At 43.8% G+C, this 20,864-nt stretch overlaps 1 protein-coding gene across 1 annotated transcript; it reads right to left on the bottom strand.

The window, feature by feature from the left end:
* Nucleotides 1-1,358: 1,358 nt before the first annotated feature.
* LOC134364043 (transcription factor SOX-17) lies at nt 1,359-3,718 on the bottom strand. Its single transcript, XM_063079947.1, has 2 exons — nt 3,228-3,718; nt 1,359-2,619 (listed from the first exon to the last, which is right to left on the bottom strand). Exons 1-2 carry the CDS (start codon nt 3,532-3,534, stop codon nt 1,700-1,702), a joined length of 1,227 nt encoding a protein of 408 aa, XP_062936017.1. The 5' UTR covers nt 3,535-3,718; the 3' UTR covers nt 1,359-1,699.
* Between the last annotated feature and the right edge of the window lie 17,146 nt (nt 3,719-20,864).

Genomic DNA, 20,864 nt, shown 5'->3' with positions numbered 1-20,864 from the left:
TTTTTTAAGGTAGCCTCTTGTTACATCTAACAATAGACTTGCATCTTCTCACTGAAACCTTCTACCCTCACGTTTTAGGAATTCCTTCTAAAAACACACAGCCTTGTCATTTTTCAAAAGAATCCAGTCAGCATTTCAGTTCTGATCTCTCTCCCATATCGCTCTTCAAGATAAATGCTTGAAACTGTCCTCCACCCCCTTTCCTATAGTACTTATCAGTATAGAGAATTATAGTTTCTCACCACCAGAATGTACATTCTTCCAGTGCCCACAGACGCACCCTGGCATAAAGAACAGTGATCAAGTACACTGTAAGAACATGTTACACCAAGCCTTCACAGGAGGCAGGACAGCTTGGCGACTCCTTCCCTCATTTGCAAAATGGGTAGCTTAGCACCTAAGCTTGCAGGATTGTTCAGGTACAAACTGTTCAGGATGGCACTGAAAGGGTGGCACAGAAAAAAACCCAAATACCCACTACCAAGTCATGTTTCCATTATGTCTCCAACCACAAAAGGTGGTGAAAAAATGCCACTAATTAGCACTGCAGATTGCAGAAGCTGATCCCCTATTTACAACCCTATAACTCCATCTCTTCTTGATAAGGCAATTATAGTGATGTGCGAGAGCTGTAGCTTTAGTCCATTTGTAAGGCCCACTACGATCACCCACTTCAGATGACACTTCAGATGTCAGGAAATGCAATCATCCATGTATGTAGTTAAACATGATAGTAAAATGTACTTTTTAAATTAGATATGTTCATTAAAAGTTAAGTCACAACACAAGTTTTATTTTAATTAGGTCCTATGACTCCTTCAAATTATTTAACCCAGCAACACCACTTCTCAAAGATGTAAAAATGTGAGGATTAAAGGCAAGTGTAATGTTGAGAGTGTGAAGACTTCAGTAGAGTACAGACAAGCAAAAAAAAAAATTCAAAAAGCCTATTTAGGCAGGTTTCAGGGTTAAGATTCAACAACTAGAAAATCAAAGTTACTTGGACAAAGTAACTTTGTTCCCTCTGGTTAAAATGATGTTCCAGAATTGAAAATACTTAGCGTTAAGATTAATCATAGCTTTTTAGGACTAAAATCACTTGAAATGTATAAAGCAGACTCGTTCCATGATGCTTTCTTTTTCTAGCAAAACAATTATATCAAACTTGAATATTCTAATGTTCAATTTTAGGGCTTCTCCTTTAAGGAAGCTAAGTCTACTATGATATGAGAATGAGAAATTTACACCTACCTGTACCTTTCTAATTGTATTAATACTCCACGTTAATCTTAAAAATTGGTTTTTGATAAGAGTAGTGTGCAGAGGCACGAGGAGAGTTGAAAAGCAGAATTCCAGATTTTATTTTTTTAAAGGTTGAAAAAACACACCCGCGACAAAATTTCTTTGATCAATAAATTTTCACGAAATGAGTAAGCTCTTCTGGGACACAGTCAAAACTGGGTAACTTGAAAAAGGGGTTCTGACGGCGCAACTTGGGAAACAAGTTTCTGAACAAATCTTAAACCACACGTTCCCCCCGCCCCCAACTGTTCAAGTGGCAGACAAAATAAATTACCATAAATTATATGTCGAGGCAACTCAAAAACAAAACAAAACATGATGCTGAGGCTTTCTTTCGCTCCTCCAGAAGTGTGTAACACTGCTTCTAGCCTGCAGGCTGGGGCTGATCGTGGACCTGTCAGACGTCAGGATAGTTGCAGTAATATACCGCAGAACTGGCATCGGACACCACCGAGGAAATGGCCCCGTGGCTGTCCGGGAGATTCACACCAGAGTCATGTCCCTGGTAGGGGAGACCCATCTCGGGCTTGCACACGAAGTGCAGGTACTGTTCAAATTCCGTGCGGTCCATCTCCCCGAGGAGCTCGGCGGGCTGGCCGGGGTCCGCGGCGTCCCGGCAGGGCAGCGCCTCGGGAGGAGGCGACGGCTGCCCCGGGCCCGGCGGGTGCTGCTGCGGCGGCGGCTGCACGTGGAAGCCGCGCCCGCCGCCCGCCCCGGCCGAGCCCATCGCGCCGTAGTACATGTGCAGGGCGCTGGGGGGCGCCAGCAGGCCCGGCATCGCGGGGCCCGCGGACTCGGGGCCGAGCCGGGCGTGCATGGGGCCGGCGGGCGGCTCCGAGGGCCCCGCGTAGTCCGAGACTTGCGCGTAGCCGTAGGTGGCGGCCGCCGGGCAGTCCCCGGGCAGCGGGGCGGCGAAGAAGGCCGGGTCTGGCTCCACGCCGTCCAGCGGGGACGTGTCGGGCGTGGGCAGCGGGTAGCCGTCGAGCGGGGGCGCGCCCAGGCCCTGGCAGTCGCGGTAGTGGCCGCCCATGTGCGGGGGCAGCAGCGGCGGACCGGCGGGGAAGCTCTGCTCGGGGAAGGGCAGGCCCAGGCCGTCCATGGCCACGCGGCCGCCCTCGGGACCCAGCGCGGCCGCCTGCGGCTCGGCGAGGCCGTGCAGAAAGCCGCCCTCCACCCGCTTCAGCCGTTTCACCTGCTTGCGCCGCCGCGGCCGGTACTTGTAGTTGGGGTGGTCCTGCATGTGCTGCACGCGCAGCCGCTCCGCCTCCTCCACGAAGGGCCGCTTCTCCGCCAGCGTCAGCGCCTTCCACGACTTGCCTGCATGGGCGTAGGAAGGTGCAGAGGGGCGCAGGGCTTACCGGCTGCGCTCCCGCCCCGAGCCCCCCGTTGCCCCTCCGACCTAGAATTGCGCAATTGTAGGAGGACCTGGGTCAAGTTAAAGAGTGAAGGTCTCCAAGTCTGGGCACTTGGGGGAAGACACGTCCTCTAAGTGTATCCGTCCCTTCTTTGAGCCTCCTGAAAGCGTCTTTCCCGCTTTCCCATCCCTCCGTCTTTCGAAAAACCGAAAACCACACCTAGCAGGGAAGGGGGATCGGGGGAAGGGTAGGACCAGCCCAGCTCTGGGCCCCAGGGGTGCTCCCGCACCCTCGCAGACGTGCTGGGAAGCCGCCTTCCCAGGACGCTTAGTACCCGCGCCCCCGGCCACCCGGGTAATACGGGCACCGACGACCGAGGCCGAAAGCCCATTTGCAGAGTCCAAGAACAGGAAGCGGGTAAAGGACGGGTGGCCTGAAGGAAGGACGTGGCCGCAGACCACCCTGGTCCCTGGCGCAAGACCCTCAAAAACACTCTTATTCGGCTCAAGGAAGCGGCTCAGCAAGTCGCACGAGCGCGTCTGGCCGCTTGGGTCCCCGGCTCGGACTCACCCAGCATCTTGCTCAGCTCAGCGTTGTGCAGGTCCGGGTTCTGCTGCGCCAGCCGCTTGCGCTCGTCCTTAGCCCACACCATGAAGGCGTTCATCGGTCGCCGGATCCGTGACTCGCCCTTGGCTCGGCCTGCGGCCCCGGCCGGCGCTCCGCTGCTCGCCGCCGCCTCGCCCTTCACCTTCATGTCCCCAAGGGGGCTCAGAGACTCGGCCCAGGGGCAGGGGCCCAGGCCGGCCATCACCGCGGGCAGCGCGCTCCGGGGCTGGCTCTGGTCGTCACTGGCGTATCCCGCATCCGGGCTGCTCATGGCGCTCCAGGCCTGCCCCGCGCCTCGGAACCCTCCGCCGGACACGCCGCCTCCCCCGGCCCGGGGGGAGGGGGTGGGGACGAGGCAGGAAGATGGTAGACGGCTGCGCGGGTCTCTGGGCTCGACCCCGCTGGTCGCGTTCCTGTCCAGTCCTAGCCCACAGCGTAGCCAGCGCCCCCGGCCGGCCCAGTGACACTGCGGACGCCCCGGGGCCGCGGGGCCTTTTCTGCACAGATGTGGCCAATGGAGCGGCGGGGGCGGGCCGGGTCCGAGTCGTTAGGTCCACGCCCAGGTCGTGGTCTGAGTCCCAGTTCCCAGTTCAACCCCCCGCCCGCCCCTTTCCCATCCCCTCGCGCCTAGGGCTACACCTGCCCTAGAGAAAACTGGCCTGAGCGTGGCTCTGGCGCCAAGCCCTCTCCGAGCCCGGAAGGGGGACTCCTAAAAAACCTCTGGGGATGCTCACTGTGCCCTGGGATAGAGCTACTTGCCCAAGGTAGTTCAGATTAACATACTAAACATCCACTGTAGTCTCTTTTAAATCACATCTGTATTACAGGAGCCAAGGGTGTTTCAGTGGTGGGTGGCCTCGCTTCCATCCAAGAAACTGCACGAATGACCTTCGAATGCGTTTTCTCGAATGCGGAAGACACTGTTTATAATAAGTTAAAAAATAGACTCTCTCCCCAAGGACTCGACTTGCTTGACTATGTCCAGGGTAAATTCTAACTTTCTAAAACCAGATTAAATATAGAATGATGTTCTGTGTCCAATATTGCGTTTGCCTGAAGAATTTAAAGCTTTTACTTAATGATAAACCAACTCTCGAAAACTTGTGCGTTAAATGTACAATAAGGTAAACATAACAAACTATTTTTCATGTGTGTTCAGTAAAAGAGGCAAAACTTAGCTGTTATTTCTAAAATGTAAAGACAGCAGCAATATTCGTCTAAATGCCCAAGAGTCCATTGGGAGAAAGAGCAATCCTTCTAAGTGGCAAAATGACTAGTTCTTTGGGTCAGTCTAAGGTGGTTACTCTGGCAGATGATTAGGGGATTTCTACCCATTCCCTTAGACTGGAATGAAAATCTGAATGGGTAATGTTTAGACCTGAGAAAAACCTTTCGAGTGGGATTTCAAACAAGCCCTTATATAGGTACTTATAAATGACAAAATGTGCCACTCACCTTTCTCCAAACATTGCCAACTAGCTTATCCTCATAAAAACCCTGTGAAGTAGACACTGTTATATCCTACAGGACAGAGGCTAAGGAACTTGCCCAAGATCTCGGAGTTGGGAGGGTAGAATTCACACCTACCCATCTGCCTTCAGACTTGGAGCTCCTAATCACGGCCAGGCTGTTGTGTTTGTGTATTTGTTTGTTTATTTGTGTTGTTTTCTAAGGTAACAACTGACACAGCCATTCCTGAATAATTAGAATCTATTATTATTATTATTAGAAATTGCAAAAGAAATCAGTACATCAATGTCCAGAACAGATTTTCTGTGTTTACTAGGAAGACGTGATGAAAAAGTCGTGATTACAACAGGACCTGAGAGGCAAAATGCTGCAGCTTTTTGTGTGGTATTACAACTAAGTTGTCTATCAAGTCTGGCTTATTAGTGGCATCCACAAAAACACAGAGCTTTTGCAAACTCCTGGCCTTCAGTTTCTCTGACATCACTTTTTCTCCAAAGATGAAGAAAAACAACTAGTATCAGTTTAAGCCAACTCTTCTTTAGCTCTGCAAGAATCTGTGAAGTGTTAGCTGCTCTCCCTCACCTTCAGCAGCCAGTCTTTGTACAGTGGACAAAGTTGAGAAAGTGGCTCTAGTTCCCAGGTCTCTAATATTCAGACAAGAAAAAAAAAAAAAAACACTTAAATCTGCTTAAAGAAATCATAGAGGAGTGTTATTTTTAATTGGTGGTTTTGAAGCAGTTGATCTTAATTTAACGGATGATGTAGTTTTCCTTTAAAACTATTTTTTTTTCTGAAAAAAATGAGCTTGAAAGTAAAGCAAAAAAATGCATTGCAAATGGTTAGATAAGTAAGGAAAATGTAAAAGAAGAGAGATCATTACAAATTATCCCGTGTTGTCTTGCACTTTGCTGTTTTCCTGGAAATCTTTTCTAACTTTTCTGAATAGTAACTAATAAATCTTTTCAAAGATCTCAAGCAGAATTTGCTCTTAGCGCAAAAACCTTTCATGAACTAAGGAGTTTTCTTAGAATAGAGACGGAAAACTAAACAAAAACAACGCTTATTCCAGAACCTGTTTTATCTGTCTAGATTAATCTATTTAACTAATTCCTTTTTTAAAGGTGGGGGTCCAAAAACGCACACGCAGGATTTACCCTTGCACGCTTTCTTCATCTCATCTTCTTTCTCGCCCAGCCCATTACAGAGAGAGGTATGCTTGGGAGCCAAGAAGGTCGAGAAACTGATGGGGAATAAAACGGGGGCTCCCCGTTATCATTTGCCCCTGTTCCGGGAGACTAGCTACCGAGCTTTTTCGGGTAAAAGTACTGAGAGCGCACATCCAGGGAACGGAATTGAGCTTCAGATTCTGGCGCCCCTCCCCCTACTTATAACACCCTCCCTGGGAATCGTAAGCAGTTTACTCAACAAATTGACCAGGCAGGAATTGTGGAGCCTTCTAAGACTAGTTCCATTTACATACGTTACCTAGATCTAATTTCTTCCGACCATTCCCTTGTCATATATTTTTGAGGGAGAGTGTTGGGGGAGGCGGCACCGCAGACTGGTCTTGGTATGTGTGGACTCTTCTATTTCGGTCTCTTTACTAAACGCGGTGTTGGAAGCCGAGCTCGAAACGTTATCAGAGCCAGCCACAAATGCCACATGTAAAGCAGCAAACATCCGGAGTGGTTTCCTGCAAGCCTTGCTTTTCTCAACACGAGGGATTTATGCGGGGGGAGGGGGAGAGGCAACTTTCACGAGTCAGAACCGTGCACAGCCGCTCGTGCAGCCGGCCGGGTGCACTCGCTTTGCACGGTCCAAGCTCTCTGGGCTCCTGGCTACTAATTGCGTTCACATCCCAGCCCCCAGGCCGGACCCGATGCTCTAGAGGCTGGGCGAGGAAACGACTAGCGTAGAGAGAAGCTGTGCCCATGACCACTCGGGGCCTTTGGCCAGCGGGCGCAGAAATTAAGCCGGGTAGGTGGCGACCTGTGGCTGAGACCTGGAGCAGTCGAGCCACGTTTTTCTGCGGCTCCCCGAGTGACCAGGCAAAGGCTGGGCGGTTTCCGAAGGCTTTTGTGTTTTCCATGCTGGTGGAGCGGGAGCCTGACGAAGGACACTCAAGTCGATCGGGAAGGATCCGAGGGCACCGCTGCAGATCGGAGCTGGCTCTGCAGAGCAAGTCCGTGGGGGCGGGGAGGGGAGTGCGCGCCGCAAACCCTGGGAAAGCTCCCGGGCGGCCCGCGGCGAATAGACAATGGTATCCCTGAACAAAGAACAACAATAAGGCCTTTGCATTTATAAACGTTGCGCGGGCGGCGGCCTCGGGGAGCCGAGAGGGAGGTGGCATGGGGCGGCAGAGAGCGGCCGAGGCCTCCGCACCTCCCAGGTAGGGCCGCGCAGCCCGACGCCGCCGGTTCGCACCTCGCGCCCCGGCGCCGACTGGGCGGCGGCACCGCGCCCCTTGATACCTTTCGCGTCTCCTCCCTATCCCCGGGCCAGTCCCCCGTGGGTCCGGGATGGAGGTCGAAGGTCGCGGGCGGGAGGGGACGGGAGGAAGGAGTGGCCCGGAAGATAGCGGCCACCGCCCCCCTGCCGTGCGCCCCCCCCCCCGGCCCGGGAGGCCCCCGCCGGCTCTGAACCCCACAGATGCCGCAGCTCGCGCCACCTGCCCCGCCCTGCCCCCCACGTCCCCGCAAGGATGGGAGCGTGGAGTCTGCTTCCACGCCCTGTCCCACTCCCCAGTCCGCGGTCCCCCCTCGAGGCCGCCCCCGAAGCCAGCCCCGGCAGCGGGTGACTCCTCGACCGTGTCCCCGTTCCCGCTCGGCCCCGCCTGGGGTTCGTACAGACGAAGCAGGAAATGCGCTGTTCCCGGTCCATTTTCCTGCCAGAAACTCGCCTGGAGGGGTGTCTCTTAGGTCCCCAGCCCCCAACCCTAGTCGCGGGTTAAGGTGTGTGAGCGCCTTGTCTTTACCGCCAGGCGTGTGGAACCTCAGACTCCCGCGGGGGTGAGGGAGCGATAGGCCAGATCCTGACCCGGGACGAGGTACATACAGAGCCTTGCTGCACCCTTTCGTATCTGCCTGGCAACTTTAAAGAGCATTTCAAAAGCGGCACGGCCTCTGTACACCGACCGCTGCTGCCGACCGCCTACTCCCGCCGTCCCCACCCACACCTGGAAGTGGCCAGGGCTTTCCTTGGAGTGTCCTCAACTGACCAGACAGTCTTATCAGTGGCATGTCCACTGTGAGCAGAACACTTGCACTCCCACCCCGAGCAGAGCAGATGCGGTCCCTGCCTCGCAGGAATGTACCATGCAGTGTCATTAGTCTTCCTCCCTGATTTATTAACTTCCAGCTGGGTGTTCTAGGCCTGTTCTCCTGTAATTATTTGTTCCTGGCATGTAAAGGTGATGCTGACATCAGTAGGTCAAGCGCTTTGAGATAGTTTTTCTAGCAGAGATAATACGTTGCCTTTCCACCCCGAAAACTCTGGCTTGCCAAGTTTCCCTAGTGAGCAGGGCAGGATTGTGCCGGGTTGAAGGTTAGGGTTAGGTGTGCATTCTGTGATCGTGGCAGTTAAATAGGTTATAGGACAGGCACTCCCGACTACACTCATTAGTCCCTCTTCCGTGCAACTTTATTCATAAGGATATCAGATTTTAAAACGGTACCTGCAGTGGCTTCCAAAGTTTCTAAACAGGAGAGAAAATATTAGGGATTCTTGCTGGATTCCTTTGCAGTCAGTCTTCAGTTGACCTTTGTTACCTGAATTTTCTTCTGGGTCCCTTTCTTGGACCTTGCCAATAACTTTGTCAGTACTCTTCAATAGTAACGTGGTCTTTGGTTCATTTCACCTTTATGTCCCTAGAGCACACAATTCATCAGTGTTTAATAAGTGCTTATGGATACTATAACAGCTATCCTTCTGGATCAAGTGATAGGGTTGTGTCCCTTTAAGGCAAGGCACTAAGAACAATCTCTGTAAACCTCAGCAAGGACTCTGTTCTGATCTCAGACACATGTGTATAGGCCTCTGGTCATCTGATTTCAGGCCTGTAATATTCTCTCTCTCCTTTTTGCTCACCAGGAGTTCAGTCTCCAGACATTAAGCATCTAAAATCCCACCTCTTCTTAGAATTAGCTCAAATTCTGTTGCTTTTGTAAACCCATTTAACTTGGAAGTCCAGGCCAAGAATGTACCTGAGTAATTTTGCATGTGGATGTAATGTAAAAGCAAATGTCTACCTTGGGGTATTTTTGAAAACCAATCTTTAGTAGTAATTTCTTCATAATCGTAGAGTAGAATTTCAGAGCAGTTGCACTAACTCATCTGACCCTCCTGACAGCACTGGGGTTTAGCAGGAAGCCTTTGTTATTAGCCTTCTTTTTCAGACTGGGAGATTAAGACAGAGAGGATAGATGCCTCGCTTGAGGTCACATGACAAGGGTGATCTGCCCTTGCTGTTAATGGTAATGGGTCTAGTTTTGCATTCTTTCCACGGCCAATGAGGGAACTAATGGAATTAGTGGGGACTAAATAAAGACAGCAGGAAGGTAGAGATGGATTAAGGACCCTGGGCACAGAAACTTCCAGTGTTATCCCTCACTGGGTTATGGTAATTTTTCAACATGAGAGATGCAGCCCTGTAAGAAGAAAGCATTTTCATTTAGATCTATAATTGGATATTTTAATTCGATCACGTTATCTAAGACCTAGATGACATCTCATTTATTTTGACTATTATTTCATGCAAACAATTCAGCTGAAAAAAATGAGAATAGTTCAAAGTTATACGGGGGATGAAGTTCAAATATAAGGAAGTTGAAGTCTTCGAAGTTTTACTCTGTAACTTCACGCTCATTCAAGACCAAAAGAGACTTGGTTAGTTATACTGAATTGTGGTCTTGTCTGTCATCCATTTAAGGTATAAGCTGTTAGCCTCCTCTAGATCCACTACTGACCTAGTCTTAAAGACATAAAAACATACTCACAGCAGCTAGGTAATGTAAATTTTCTCCATTCTTACTGTTGTTTGGAGAGAAGTGGATTGCAACTACTATCAATTCTGTTTTTCAAAGTGAAATAATTAAGGTACAAAGCAATTTGGTTATTTGCTTAATGCTTTCAAATCAGCCTGGGAGACAAGAGAATGATCTATTCATTTAATCAACAAATAATTATCCCACACCTGTAAGTCTGAGGCTTAGCACAACATAGCACATTGGTTATGAGCACAAATTTGGAAATTGAACTGCTTGGGATTGAATCCTATTTATACAGCTTACCAGTTGTGTGTCCTTGGACATTACTTAACCTCTTTATTCTTCATCTGTAAACTGGAAAATAATAATAGTAATGACCTCAGAGAGTTTTATGAGACAAAAAGAGTTAATTGTTCACAAACGGCTTAGAATAGGGTTAGGCATATAGTAAGTGCTACACAAGTATTTAATAAATAAAATGAAATTCAAATTAATGCATGTTAGCATATGAAACCATGGGAGAAGAAATAAGAGAAAGCTACTACAGTATTGAGGGTAAAAGCATTATAACAACTAAGCAAATAAATAGAATTTCATTAGATCTATGATAGCTAGTAATAATTAACATTGTCGTATTTTAATCAAAGTTATCTATTACACTTGCAAAGGTTTTAGACAGGTCTCTATAAACTATTGTGCATTTTCTAATTACATGCATGTGAATATTTTTACTCTGTACAATTTTTGCTTTGTGCCTGTCAACTTCTAAAGCTCTGTTATGACTGACAAGGAAAAATACACAGAATTGCAAACATTTGATATTCTATTAGAAAATCTTTGAAATGCAAAGAGACACCTTGCAAATCAGCACTTATCTAGGTAGATCTAGACTCTTCTCCTAAAGACATAAAGGCAAGCTTCAATATCAGTAACTGTGCCTGGCACATGTGTATTTTAAAGGAAGAATAATCTAAAATATACTATCTTAGCCTAGCTCTTTCTGTGTTGTACAGTGAAAAGATTCTAAATTCTAGTTTTGGTTGTTCAATAACTTGCTACCAGATAAACTTCAAATCACTTAAACTGCCTCATCCTCAATTTTCTCAAAAAAAAAAAAAAAGAAAGGGAAATTATGTGCACTCTGCACAACTTTTCCAGGTAAAGAAGTGAAAAAATAATCACAAAAACTTTTGCAAAGTAAAAGTGCTGAGCAAAACTGTACTGATGTGTGCATGCACGTGTGTATGTCTGTGGATATCTGGTGCTATATGGATTTAGATAAGACTCTTTGTGCAGGAAAAAATAGTAAATTGAGATAAAAGTGGAAGTCAAGGACTGTAGAATGGACTGTGCTTTGGGTTATAATGGAATGCTGTTGTATGTACAGCAAAAGCTTTGTAACATTATTTTTAATTAATTACTGCACAGAGGGTCACATCTGATCCAGAGGAAAGCAGATTCTATTTTCATGTATTAAATCTGTGGATTTACTGGATTACCATTATGTTAGTAAAGATAATAGATTATTTCACTGGGTAATTTAAAACTACAATTTGGAGACAGAATAGACAATTCTTACTTTTTGACGCTTTCCTATTATGTAATATTTCCCCTGAAATTTACCTGGCATTATGGAATACTAGGACTGAAAAGGACTCCATAATCCACCCCCGCTCTCCAAGTTCTGTAATTCTTAGTGAGAGTGTTGAAGCATGGAAATGAATTTCATGTGAAATATTACGTATTACTCTAAAAATGAAAGTGCTTATTACTCACACAGCTATATGAATGCATAGGTATTCTTTTAAAATCATTTAATTTCAGACTTGCAGAGAAATTGGAAGAATAGTCCAAAGCTGTATTACCTTCACTGAGACTCCAATTTGTTAGCATTTTGTCTTTTGCTCCATCTATCTAAATTAATATAAACATTTCCTCACATTTGTTTCCTCTCACTCTCCCTTTCTAAATACATATATAAATATATAATACATTAGTATCTAATACATATATTAATTATTTTATACCATATTAACATATACCAATAGATTATAGGTACTAAATACATACGTAATATGAATGCATTGATATCTTATATATAAAATCATATGTATGTATGTCCTTGGTTGTTTTATGGAGTATTTATCATCTAAATACTCCAGTGTGTATTCCTCTAAAATTAGGACACTCTCCCAATAACCAGCAAATAAGCATACAAATCAGGAAATTATTTGTATGGATACTCTACCATCTAAGCCACATACTCAACTCAAATTTTGCAAACTACTCCAACAATGTCTCTTTTCTCTTTCTGGTACAGTATCCATTCCATGATCACAGGTCACCTTTAGTTATCAAGTCTGTTCAATCTTGCCCTGTCTCTCTTATAACCTTTATAGTTTTTAACAGTGAAGGCCTTTCATCCCAAGGACGTCCCATGGCTGGGTCTGTCTGACGTTGGTTCATGCATTCTTTGCAGGAAAACCATGGAAATGGCGGTGTGCTCCTATCAGGCATGGCAGGGGAGGCAGGATGTCAGACATCTCATCATCACCAGAGGTGGTCCTTGATCACCTGGTCACATTGGTGTCTGCCCAGTTTCTCTACCTTCAAGTCACCATTTTTCCCATTGTAACTGAGAAATATTTTTTGGTAGGGGGAACTCTGCCATTATACTGATATCCTGCTGCTCATTAGACCTCTACCATCTGCCTTAGCGTACACTTGATGGGTGACGAATGGTTTTCTGTTCCCATCATGCTTTCTATATTCATGTGTTCCTCCTACTGTAAGGGAGTTTTCCCTTCATTTATTTATTTGTTTATTTGTGTCAATATGGACTCTTGGATTCCTTCTTTATTCAATGGTTTGTCATCCTTAACCGATAGTATTTGTTTGGGTGCTCCAGTTGCCGCAGATTTGGCCAGCGGGGCGCCTTTCAAGCTGGCTTCTGTATCCTTTCAATATGCGCTTACCATTCTTGGACTCTTTACATACTTTCCGGCATAACAAGATATCCCAGGCTCATCTTGTACTTCCCCAGCCTCAGCCTTGGATCCAGTCATTTCTCCAAGGAGCCAGGAACATCTTTTAGTGGAAGATGGCATTTAGAAAAGGAGTTCTGGGCTCTCATGGACACTGGGGTGTCACTGCTTCTAGACAACCTTAGCAGACAGAGCTAGGAAGCATATGTTCACATGGGTATGTGTGTGCACCCCCATGTAAATGCACATATATCTATAACTATTTACATACTTACCTGCGTATGTGTATATAGATACACATTGAGTTTATTGAGGATATCTTCAGTTCTGATCCAATGTCTTAGAGTTCTTTCTAGCCTGTTACCTTTCCATATTTCTAAAGCTTTTTTCCGACAGTGAGAAACCTGGCTACTACTCTCAATATATGTGCACATTTGCTCACTGTAATCAATTTCTCACCATCTTCACCTGTCTACTCTTGGTCTCCCTTCTCTTGGTCACTCATAATTTTGAAACTACAAGATTGTACCATTAAGAAGCAAAAAATATTTCTAATTTATTTTTTGTTGTTGTTGGTTTTTCGTAACAGGCACTCAGCCAGTGAGTGCACCGGTCATTCCTATATAGGATCCGAACCCGCGGCGGGAGCGTCGCGGCGCTCCCAGCGCCGCACTCTACCGAGTGCGCCACAGGCTCGGCCCAAGAAGCAAAAAATATTTCTTGGGCTTTCTCAATCATGGCAAAAGCAAAGCTAGAAATTGGCTTGACCTTGTAGGATTTCTTTTACTAAAAATCATAATGAAGAAAAAGGAATAAGCATTAAATAATATTTTGCAGATGTGTTCACAGAATTTGTGGCAGCTTTGAGGAAATACTTTATACATTGCCTTTCCCCACTGTCAGCCACACCCACACATACATTACTCTCCATGATCTTAAATGGAGAAAATAACGCACAACAAGGAAGATTTCATGTCTTGCCCAAAGTGCAGAGATTGGCCAATCTAATTTATATGACTTCTATGCATGATTGAATTCCCATGAGTCATTCCCATCTTCAGTGTGAGAGAGGAAGTTCGGTGAAACTATATTAAAATGAAAATCAGCCACTGTATCTCCAAAGCAGCTCAGTGGCCTTGGGAACATGCATCCCCATGTGCTGCTTTCTCTTAGCAGAGCTCAGGAGCTGCTCTGCAGGCAGCCTCAGGAAACCTGACAGCACACAGGTACAGGTTCAGCCTCAACAGATGGCCCAGGCCACAGAAGGAGGCTCTTCTCTCTTTGGCAAATCCTTTCTCTCTTTCCAGAACAAAAGGAGGAAAATCTGGTAGGGTCATGTCTACAAAAAAGGTGATGATAAAACATCCCTGAGCCAGAAGGGACAGCCTCTAGTTAAACAAAGACTCTAAGCATGAATGATTTAATAAATATTAATCATATGTGTAAATATTAACCGTTTGGTCATTGTGTGTAGTGAGAATTACAAAACATGTCTAATATATCAACTCAGTTTTGAGTGATTGTTCACATCAAAACTTTCCTCAAATTCTTGAAAAGTTTAAGTCTTCAATAGTTGGAGGGCCTACGTTAACTTAATTTTGCCAATTTTTTTTATGCTACCTAACGAATCATAGTACCATATTTATAAAGATGACTAATGTAAATGCTTTTTAACACTTTCACTTAGCATTTGATTTAGGTACATTTTAATAGTCAGTATTCCTTGCACTTTCCAATGCCCATGCATGACATCACAATCACCAGTTCCAATTCAATCCCATGTGACTGCCCTGCCCTTCATGGTGGACTATGAGATCCCACAAGAGCTGGCTTTTTTCCATCACTTTACTCCCATCTCTCATGACTCGCTGCCTCCATCACTCTGTCATAGCCAACTGGCCTCTGGCTGTTCCTAGAACGTGCCAAGCTCTTTCTTCCTCAAAGCCTATGTTCTCTTTCCTCTGTGTGGAACTAAGTTCCCCACTACTTCCCTATGGCTAGCTCCCTCATTCTGTGACACCTGCTCTTTCAGACCAGCCCATTTGAGTCAGTGTCTCTCACCTCCTTGTGACACTCTTCTCTCAGCTGCTCTATAATTTCTTAAAGCACTTGTTACCAGCAGTCCTTATATTTTATGTTTACATGTTTATTATCTGCCCCCCCACCCCCCACACCCCACACCCCCTGCTCATTGCTATAGCCCCCATGCAGAGAACTGTTGGGACTGGCCCATCATGGGAACTCCACAAGATTTGTTGAACGAATAAAAGATCACCTGAGTCTGAGCATTTCTCTAAGGCCCTCAGCTGGACCAATGCTGGGACAGCATTTGAGTCCTGGTTAGTCATTTACTACACATTTTCACTCACGTCTCTCTTTTTTTTTCTTTAATATACGCTTCCCCCTTAGAGCTTTTATTGCAGCCTCATTATGTCCTTTAAGAGGAGGAATGTCCCCTTCAGGGGACCCCTACAGACATGTATTTCATTAACAGAGTATTATCTCACGGAGTAACTAAGGACTTTCAAAAGAAGGGTGATGGTTACAAGAGCCTCTAAATAATTTTGACTGATTAGGTATCTTAATCCAGTTGCCAGTTAATTGTGTTTGTTTGTGATTAAGAATATGATTTTCACCTACTCCCCCTCCACAATCTCCCTGCGTTCAGAGAAAGCCAATCTCTCTGCCCATGTCATATCTGCAGCGAGTTCTTTGAAGGTGTTTGCTAAGGGGATGAGACCACAGCTATCACCTGGAGCCAGGAGCCGGGAAAAAGGAATCCCTGTCAAGCCACCTGCAGGTTGCCTAAGAAGGATCCCCACACCCATGGCAAACAACAGGAGATCTGAGGACAGACACTCCCTCCCCACCCCCTCGCTCTGCACCCAGGTCACTATTTCTAGGGAGAAAATGACTCAGTCATGGAAATGCTGATCAAAATTACATATTCTTTAAAGCAAGGCTTCTCAGAGACTATCTGTGTGGAAGGATCAGGTTTTTCCATTTTTTCCAATCCATTACACAGTGATACTTTTAAAGTACAATGAAAATAAATCACTAGAAAAATTAAACTAAAAAGGCATACAAAATAAGAGATCACATTTTTTGTTATAAGTTTCAGCAGACATCAAATTACTCTCAAATTGCTCCCAAAGTTCTAACCTGCTTACTTGTGGTTTCTCTACCTCCCCTGCAGGTGGGGGACACACAGTTCAAGGTCCTGTCGCTGAAAGGCCAGGGGCCTTAAAACAACAGCCCTGTTTTTATTTTGCGATTTTAAGTTACTGGTCCCTATTTATTTAAAAGAAAAAAGAGAGAGAGAGATCAAACTGATTGTAAAAGTGATATTAGATGAAAACATCAATCACTCACAAGCACCAAATCAACAGCCTGCCATTTCATTGACGGTATTGACTGTTGCACAACTAGGTTGCTTGCCTGGACAGTCAGATCCAGTGAGCTCCGTGAGTGGAGACGTGAACGTATTCCCCTTCTCTGCTGGGATTCAGTTTAGGTGTGGATGCAGTGAAAGGACTGGAAAGCAAACTGTATGGTATAGAGGACACGGGGAACCGGAGCTTTCAGGTTAACTTAACCTTCCAATGACCTGCTGCTCAATGGCAGACTTGAATTCTTTCTTCTGCTGCCAAATATTTAAACCTATTTTATTAACCATATCTACTCCTACACATCAAATATTTCTTTTTCTGCTTTATAGTGAAGAAACTGAAGTGAAGTTTCTAATGGTCAATTTGGGGGATCTGGGGCAGAAGCCAAAAGTAAAGGGGTTATTCCTTTACCCAGCACGTTGGGAGATCAGCCCATGGGAGGATGCAGGCATGCTCCACGCTTTGAGACGTCACGGTCTTTCTCAGGGGATCAGGGTTTTTGGCCAAACCCTAGAAATTTCAAGTCATGCCTTCCACCCCATCGTCCAGCTCCTTGTAAATTCTAACTTGATAAGCACACCTGGAATCAGGGCTGTGGAGAATCCCTTCAACTCCCATCTTCCTTTTGTTCCCACCATGCCCAGCAAGTTTCCACAATGGAAAATTTAATATATAAAATATTGTACCACTTATTACCCTATGAAGGCCTTTGTTCAGACAGAGGGCTTAAAATTATCTGATGTGCCATTGTACTTTCCAGGCAGACCCTTCACTGTTTGTCTGCAGTCCCTTTCATTCTAAACTATAACTAGCTGTGCTCTCCAAGACGTATCAGTCGTGCAGCCATACCCCTTTTCCGTCTTAAATTTCTTTTTAAATAGCTATCTTGAATTCAAATGATCTTATTCAAATTATCTTCAAATTATCTTATCGCCCTGTTTTACATATCTGTACATTTTCTCTAAGCCAGGCATCCACAAACATCTTCAAGTCTTTTAGAGTGAGAACTTTCTGTAAGGAAGAGTTCTAAAATTGTAACGCTGTCAAAAATTGCTATCTACACAAAGGAGGAAAATGGTTTCTTTCTAGTGATTTATTTTCAGATATAATGAACTTGAAATATTTTAAATGGTATGTTGCTTTGTAAAAAAAATTGTTACAATAGTTGGTATTGCTTATGAAAGGACACAAATGTGGAAAGTTATTTATTGTTTTGCAAAATATAATAATAATTACATAGTACTTTGCAGAGTATTTTTATTTTTATTTGGCAGCTGGCCTGTACAGGGATTTGGACCCTTGACCTTGGTGTTATAACACTGCACTTTAACTAACTGAGCTAACCAGTCAGCCCAGAGTATTTTTTATATACATACTTCCAATTTAATCTTCAGAATAAACCTATCAGTTAGATATTCTTACTGCTTTCATTTTTTTCACAAGAGGAAATGAGTCGCCCAGAGTCACAAACTAGGAAGGATTGGATCCTTTCCTTCTGCAATTTCTCCTCTACACTATTAACATGGTTTTACACAAGCAGAAAGGACAACTCTACCATCTTCCTATTTGCCACTAGCGTATTTCTTCAGTGCTTGAAGGACGCCCATTCAGTTCACTTGGATTACTATGGGCACTCTAGCCTAGTCTGAAGCCTTAGTATAACATGCTTCTTATTAAATATTTTTGCAGTAATCCTTTCTATGCCCATAGACTGAGCATCAGTAACAAATACAGTAACACAGAGTATTCTAAATTTAGCTTATAAACTCTTAGGGGAGCATGCTCCAAACAGTTTTTGAAACTCCTCCCAACAGAGACCCTCCTCAGTGTATCTGAAGAGGGCCCTGGGAATCTGTATTACAAGTACCCTAGTGGTTCTGTTCCCTAGCCAAGGCTGGGACACGTTGCTTTAGTATTATTATTATCTTTTAAAGGAATTTATTTATTTTTTAATTGAAACATACTGATTGTACATATTTGTGGGGCACAGAGTTATATTTCAATACATGTATACAATGTGTGATGATCAAATCAAGATAATTAGCATATTCATCATCGCAAAAATTTATCATTTGAGACGCATTGCTTTAACATATTAAAAGTAGTAAACTGCTAATGATATTCCATTGAATTGTTGCAACATAGATGAAAACTGCAATGTATGCTATATTTACATTTAGGGTGTTTTGAGTAATATTATTCCTAAAAAAAAAAAAAAAAAGCTGCCTTAGGTTCTTCCTCCCTTGATTATAAAATAAGACTTCTGAGGAAAGTCTCCTCGTAACTTTATCTTATCACTTTCTCCATAAAACAGGTACAGTTTGGGACATGTTTAATACCTTTCCTCAAAAGGAAAAAACAATTACAACTTAAAGCTTTCTCGAGGTACAATCCTCTTCTGTGATTCCAGTAGTGACTTTTTCCCCGAGAGAATTCCTTATTTATGTCTTTCAACTATTTGTCATAATTTTGCTAACAGAATTTAGGTCACAGTAGATTGCAGTTGGTTATTTTTGTTCAAATTGATCACCTTGTCTTATTCCTCTTTATTATACTTTACACCTCCTTAAACCACTTTTTGACACAAAGTGCATTATAAATGCTAATTGGTTATAATTTGAATTCATTAAGAATGGTGGGAAAGGATTAAACATCCCTTTTGCCCTCTTAAGCCCTGTTTGCTATGTGTTCGCTTCAGTTGCTAGACTCTCAAGTTTGCACGTATTGCTGAATATTGCTGGGCACGTGTGCAATCTACCTATACCAAGTACACATCTACCACTGAATTCCCATAATCCCTAGGCTCCAAGTCATTTTAAGAAAGGTTCAAAGTGGCAATCCGAACTATTTATAGACCTTTTCAGGCCATTTATCACATAAATATAACCGTTTTAAAAATATTTTGTTGCTGCAATAGCAAAGACATTAAAAACCTTTAGACATTAGATTAATAAATGAATCTGGATGAGGGATATATGGATTTTTGCGTGTAATTTTTATTTTAGCAACTCTTCTGTAAGTTTTAAATTATTTCCAAATAAAAAGATCTTTTAAATTAAACATTAAACCTTGAAACTGTTATGCTAAGTGAAAGAAACCCTTCACAAAGGACCACAAATCGCACAATTCCATTTATATAAAATGTCCAGAACAGGCAAATTTATGGACAGAAAAAAATTGTGGGTTGCTTAGAGCTGGGGAATATGAAAGGATTGGGGGGTGACAGCTAAAAGGAATGGGACCTCTTTTTGGCGTGTTGAAAATTTTATAAACTTGACTGTGGTGATGATTGCACAATTTTGAATGTGCTAAACACCACTGAGTTGTATGTACCCTTTAAATGGGCAAATTATATGGTATATGAATTATATCTCAACAAAGCAGCTATTGCAAAAATTAGAAATTAGAGACAATCTGGCAAAGACACAGATATTAAAAGTCTTGTTTGAAATTGAAAACTGGTTGAAAGGTGCAGCCACTTTAGGAAATACCAGTCAGGGTTTTAGCCCTTCTACCTTCCCCTCCCCCACTCAGCACATTCCACATTAGCAGTAAATGGATTATCTTCTCTCCCAGGGTAGTTAATAGAAAAAGGTTCTAGCATATAAACTAATTGATTTATGATTAGTCATAGGATAATGTTAACATCTGACAAGTTTGACTTTAAACTTTATCTACTATTTTATGTCTTATTTTCAACCTGAATTCATGGATACCTGTGAAAGAGCTTTTGCCTAAAGCATTGCACACATGTATTTCAGAATCCTAAATGAGATATTTTCTCTCTTCCCATCTTCCTGCCTGGAATGGGTAAAATGAGTTTCCATCCTTTTTCTCTGTCTTATTAAGATTGAATGGCAATTAAGGTTTGTGAAGGAATGCTGATGAACTAAAAAAATTTTTTTTAAGAAATAAGTTTAACTTAAGTTAACCGAGTTGAAAATGGCTTGTGCAGTTGCAATGATGGAAGAAAATCTACTCGGTGTACAACTTTTCCCTAATATGTATGGGTTAGTGTAGTTTTATCAAGCATTTTCTCCCTTCTTCATTTTGGGATTTAATAAAATATTCCAGAAGAATTTAGCTAAGTGTTCATTGATATTAAGTAAGGGTGGGGATTGAATGAGCCTGAAAATATTTGTGTAGGAGGAAATTTTTATCAGTAGTCAATATTTCACCTTTTTACATAAGAAATGAAACAATTTTACAAAAGAGATTTAAAAGGCATGTCCCGTGTGAAAATGCTTTCTTTAGGTCCCGAAGACCCATGACAAAGAGAATAATTATTTCCCTACAAATTGAGCTTTATACTAACCACACTGTTTTTATTTAAGAGACTGTCTATGACAATATGCCAAAAATGTGGAAATGGGCAGAGTTCTCCTTAGGTGCAGAGCCCTGTGGTTTCGTTGCAGATCTCGGCATCACAGCTCCTGGCTGTGGGCTTCATTACCACACCGAGGGCTAGCAGACGAGCTCACCAACTGCGGCTTACATATCTTATTTGTCCTTCCTACCTCAAGGGGAAATAGTTTTCCAAAATGGATTGTGTTGATTTTGTTTGAAACATCTGTCAGAAGAAAAAGTCCGAGTTCTTCTAATGCTAAACAAATCAAGAACTTACTATTTAGTTTTGAAATCTGTGGGGCTTTTTCCTGCCAAAACAAGCAGTATATTCTAGTCAAAATGAAGAACTTTTACTCACTTTTGGTTCTTTTATTACCTTACATTTTGGAGAACTTGATTTGGGCCAAAAAAAAAAAAAAAGAGGTT

The sequence above is a fragment of the Cynocephalus volans genome, chromosome 15 (genome assembly GCF_027409185.1).
Source record: "Cynocephalus volans isolate mCynVol1 chromosome 15, mCynVol1.pri, whole genome shotgun sequence".
Lineage (NCBI taxonomy): Eukaryota > Metazoa > Chordata > Mammalia > Dermoptera > Cynocephalidae > Cynocephalus > Cynocephalus volans.
Note: the sequence above shows the minus strand (reverse complement) of the source record. Positions and strands in the feature narration are given on the sequence as shown.

Bases quoted from the DNA above. Each gene is read 5' to 3' on its own strand.
- LOC134364043 (XM_063079947.1), bottom strand. From the start codon at position 3,534: ATGAGCAGCCCGGATGCGGGATACGCCAGTGACGACCAGAGCCAGCCC. The intron at 2,620-3,227 runs GTGAGTCCGAGC...ACGCCCATGCAG, and splicing joins TGAGCTGAGCAAGATGCTGG to GCAAGTCGTGGAAGGCGCTG.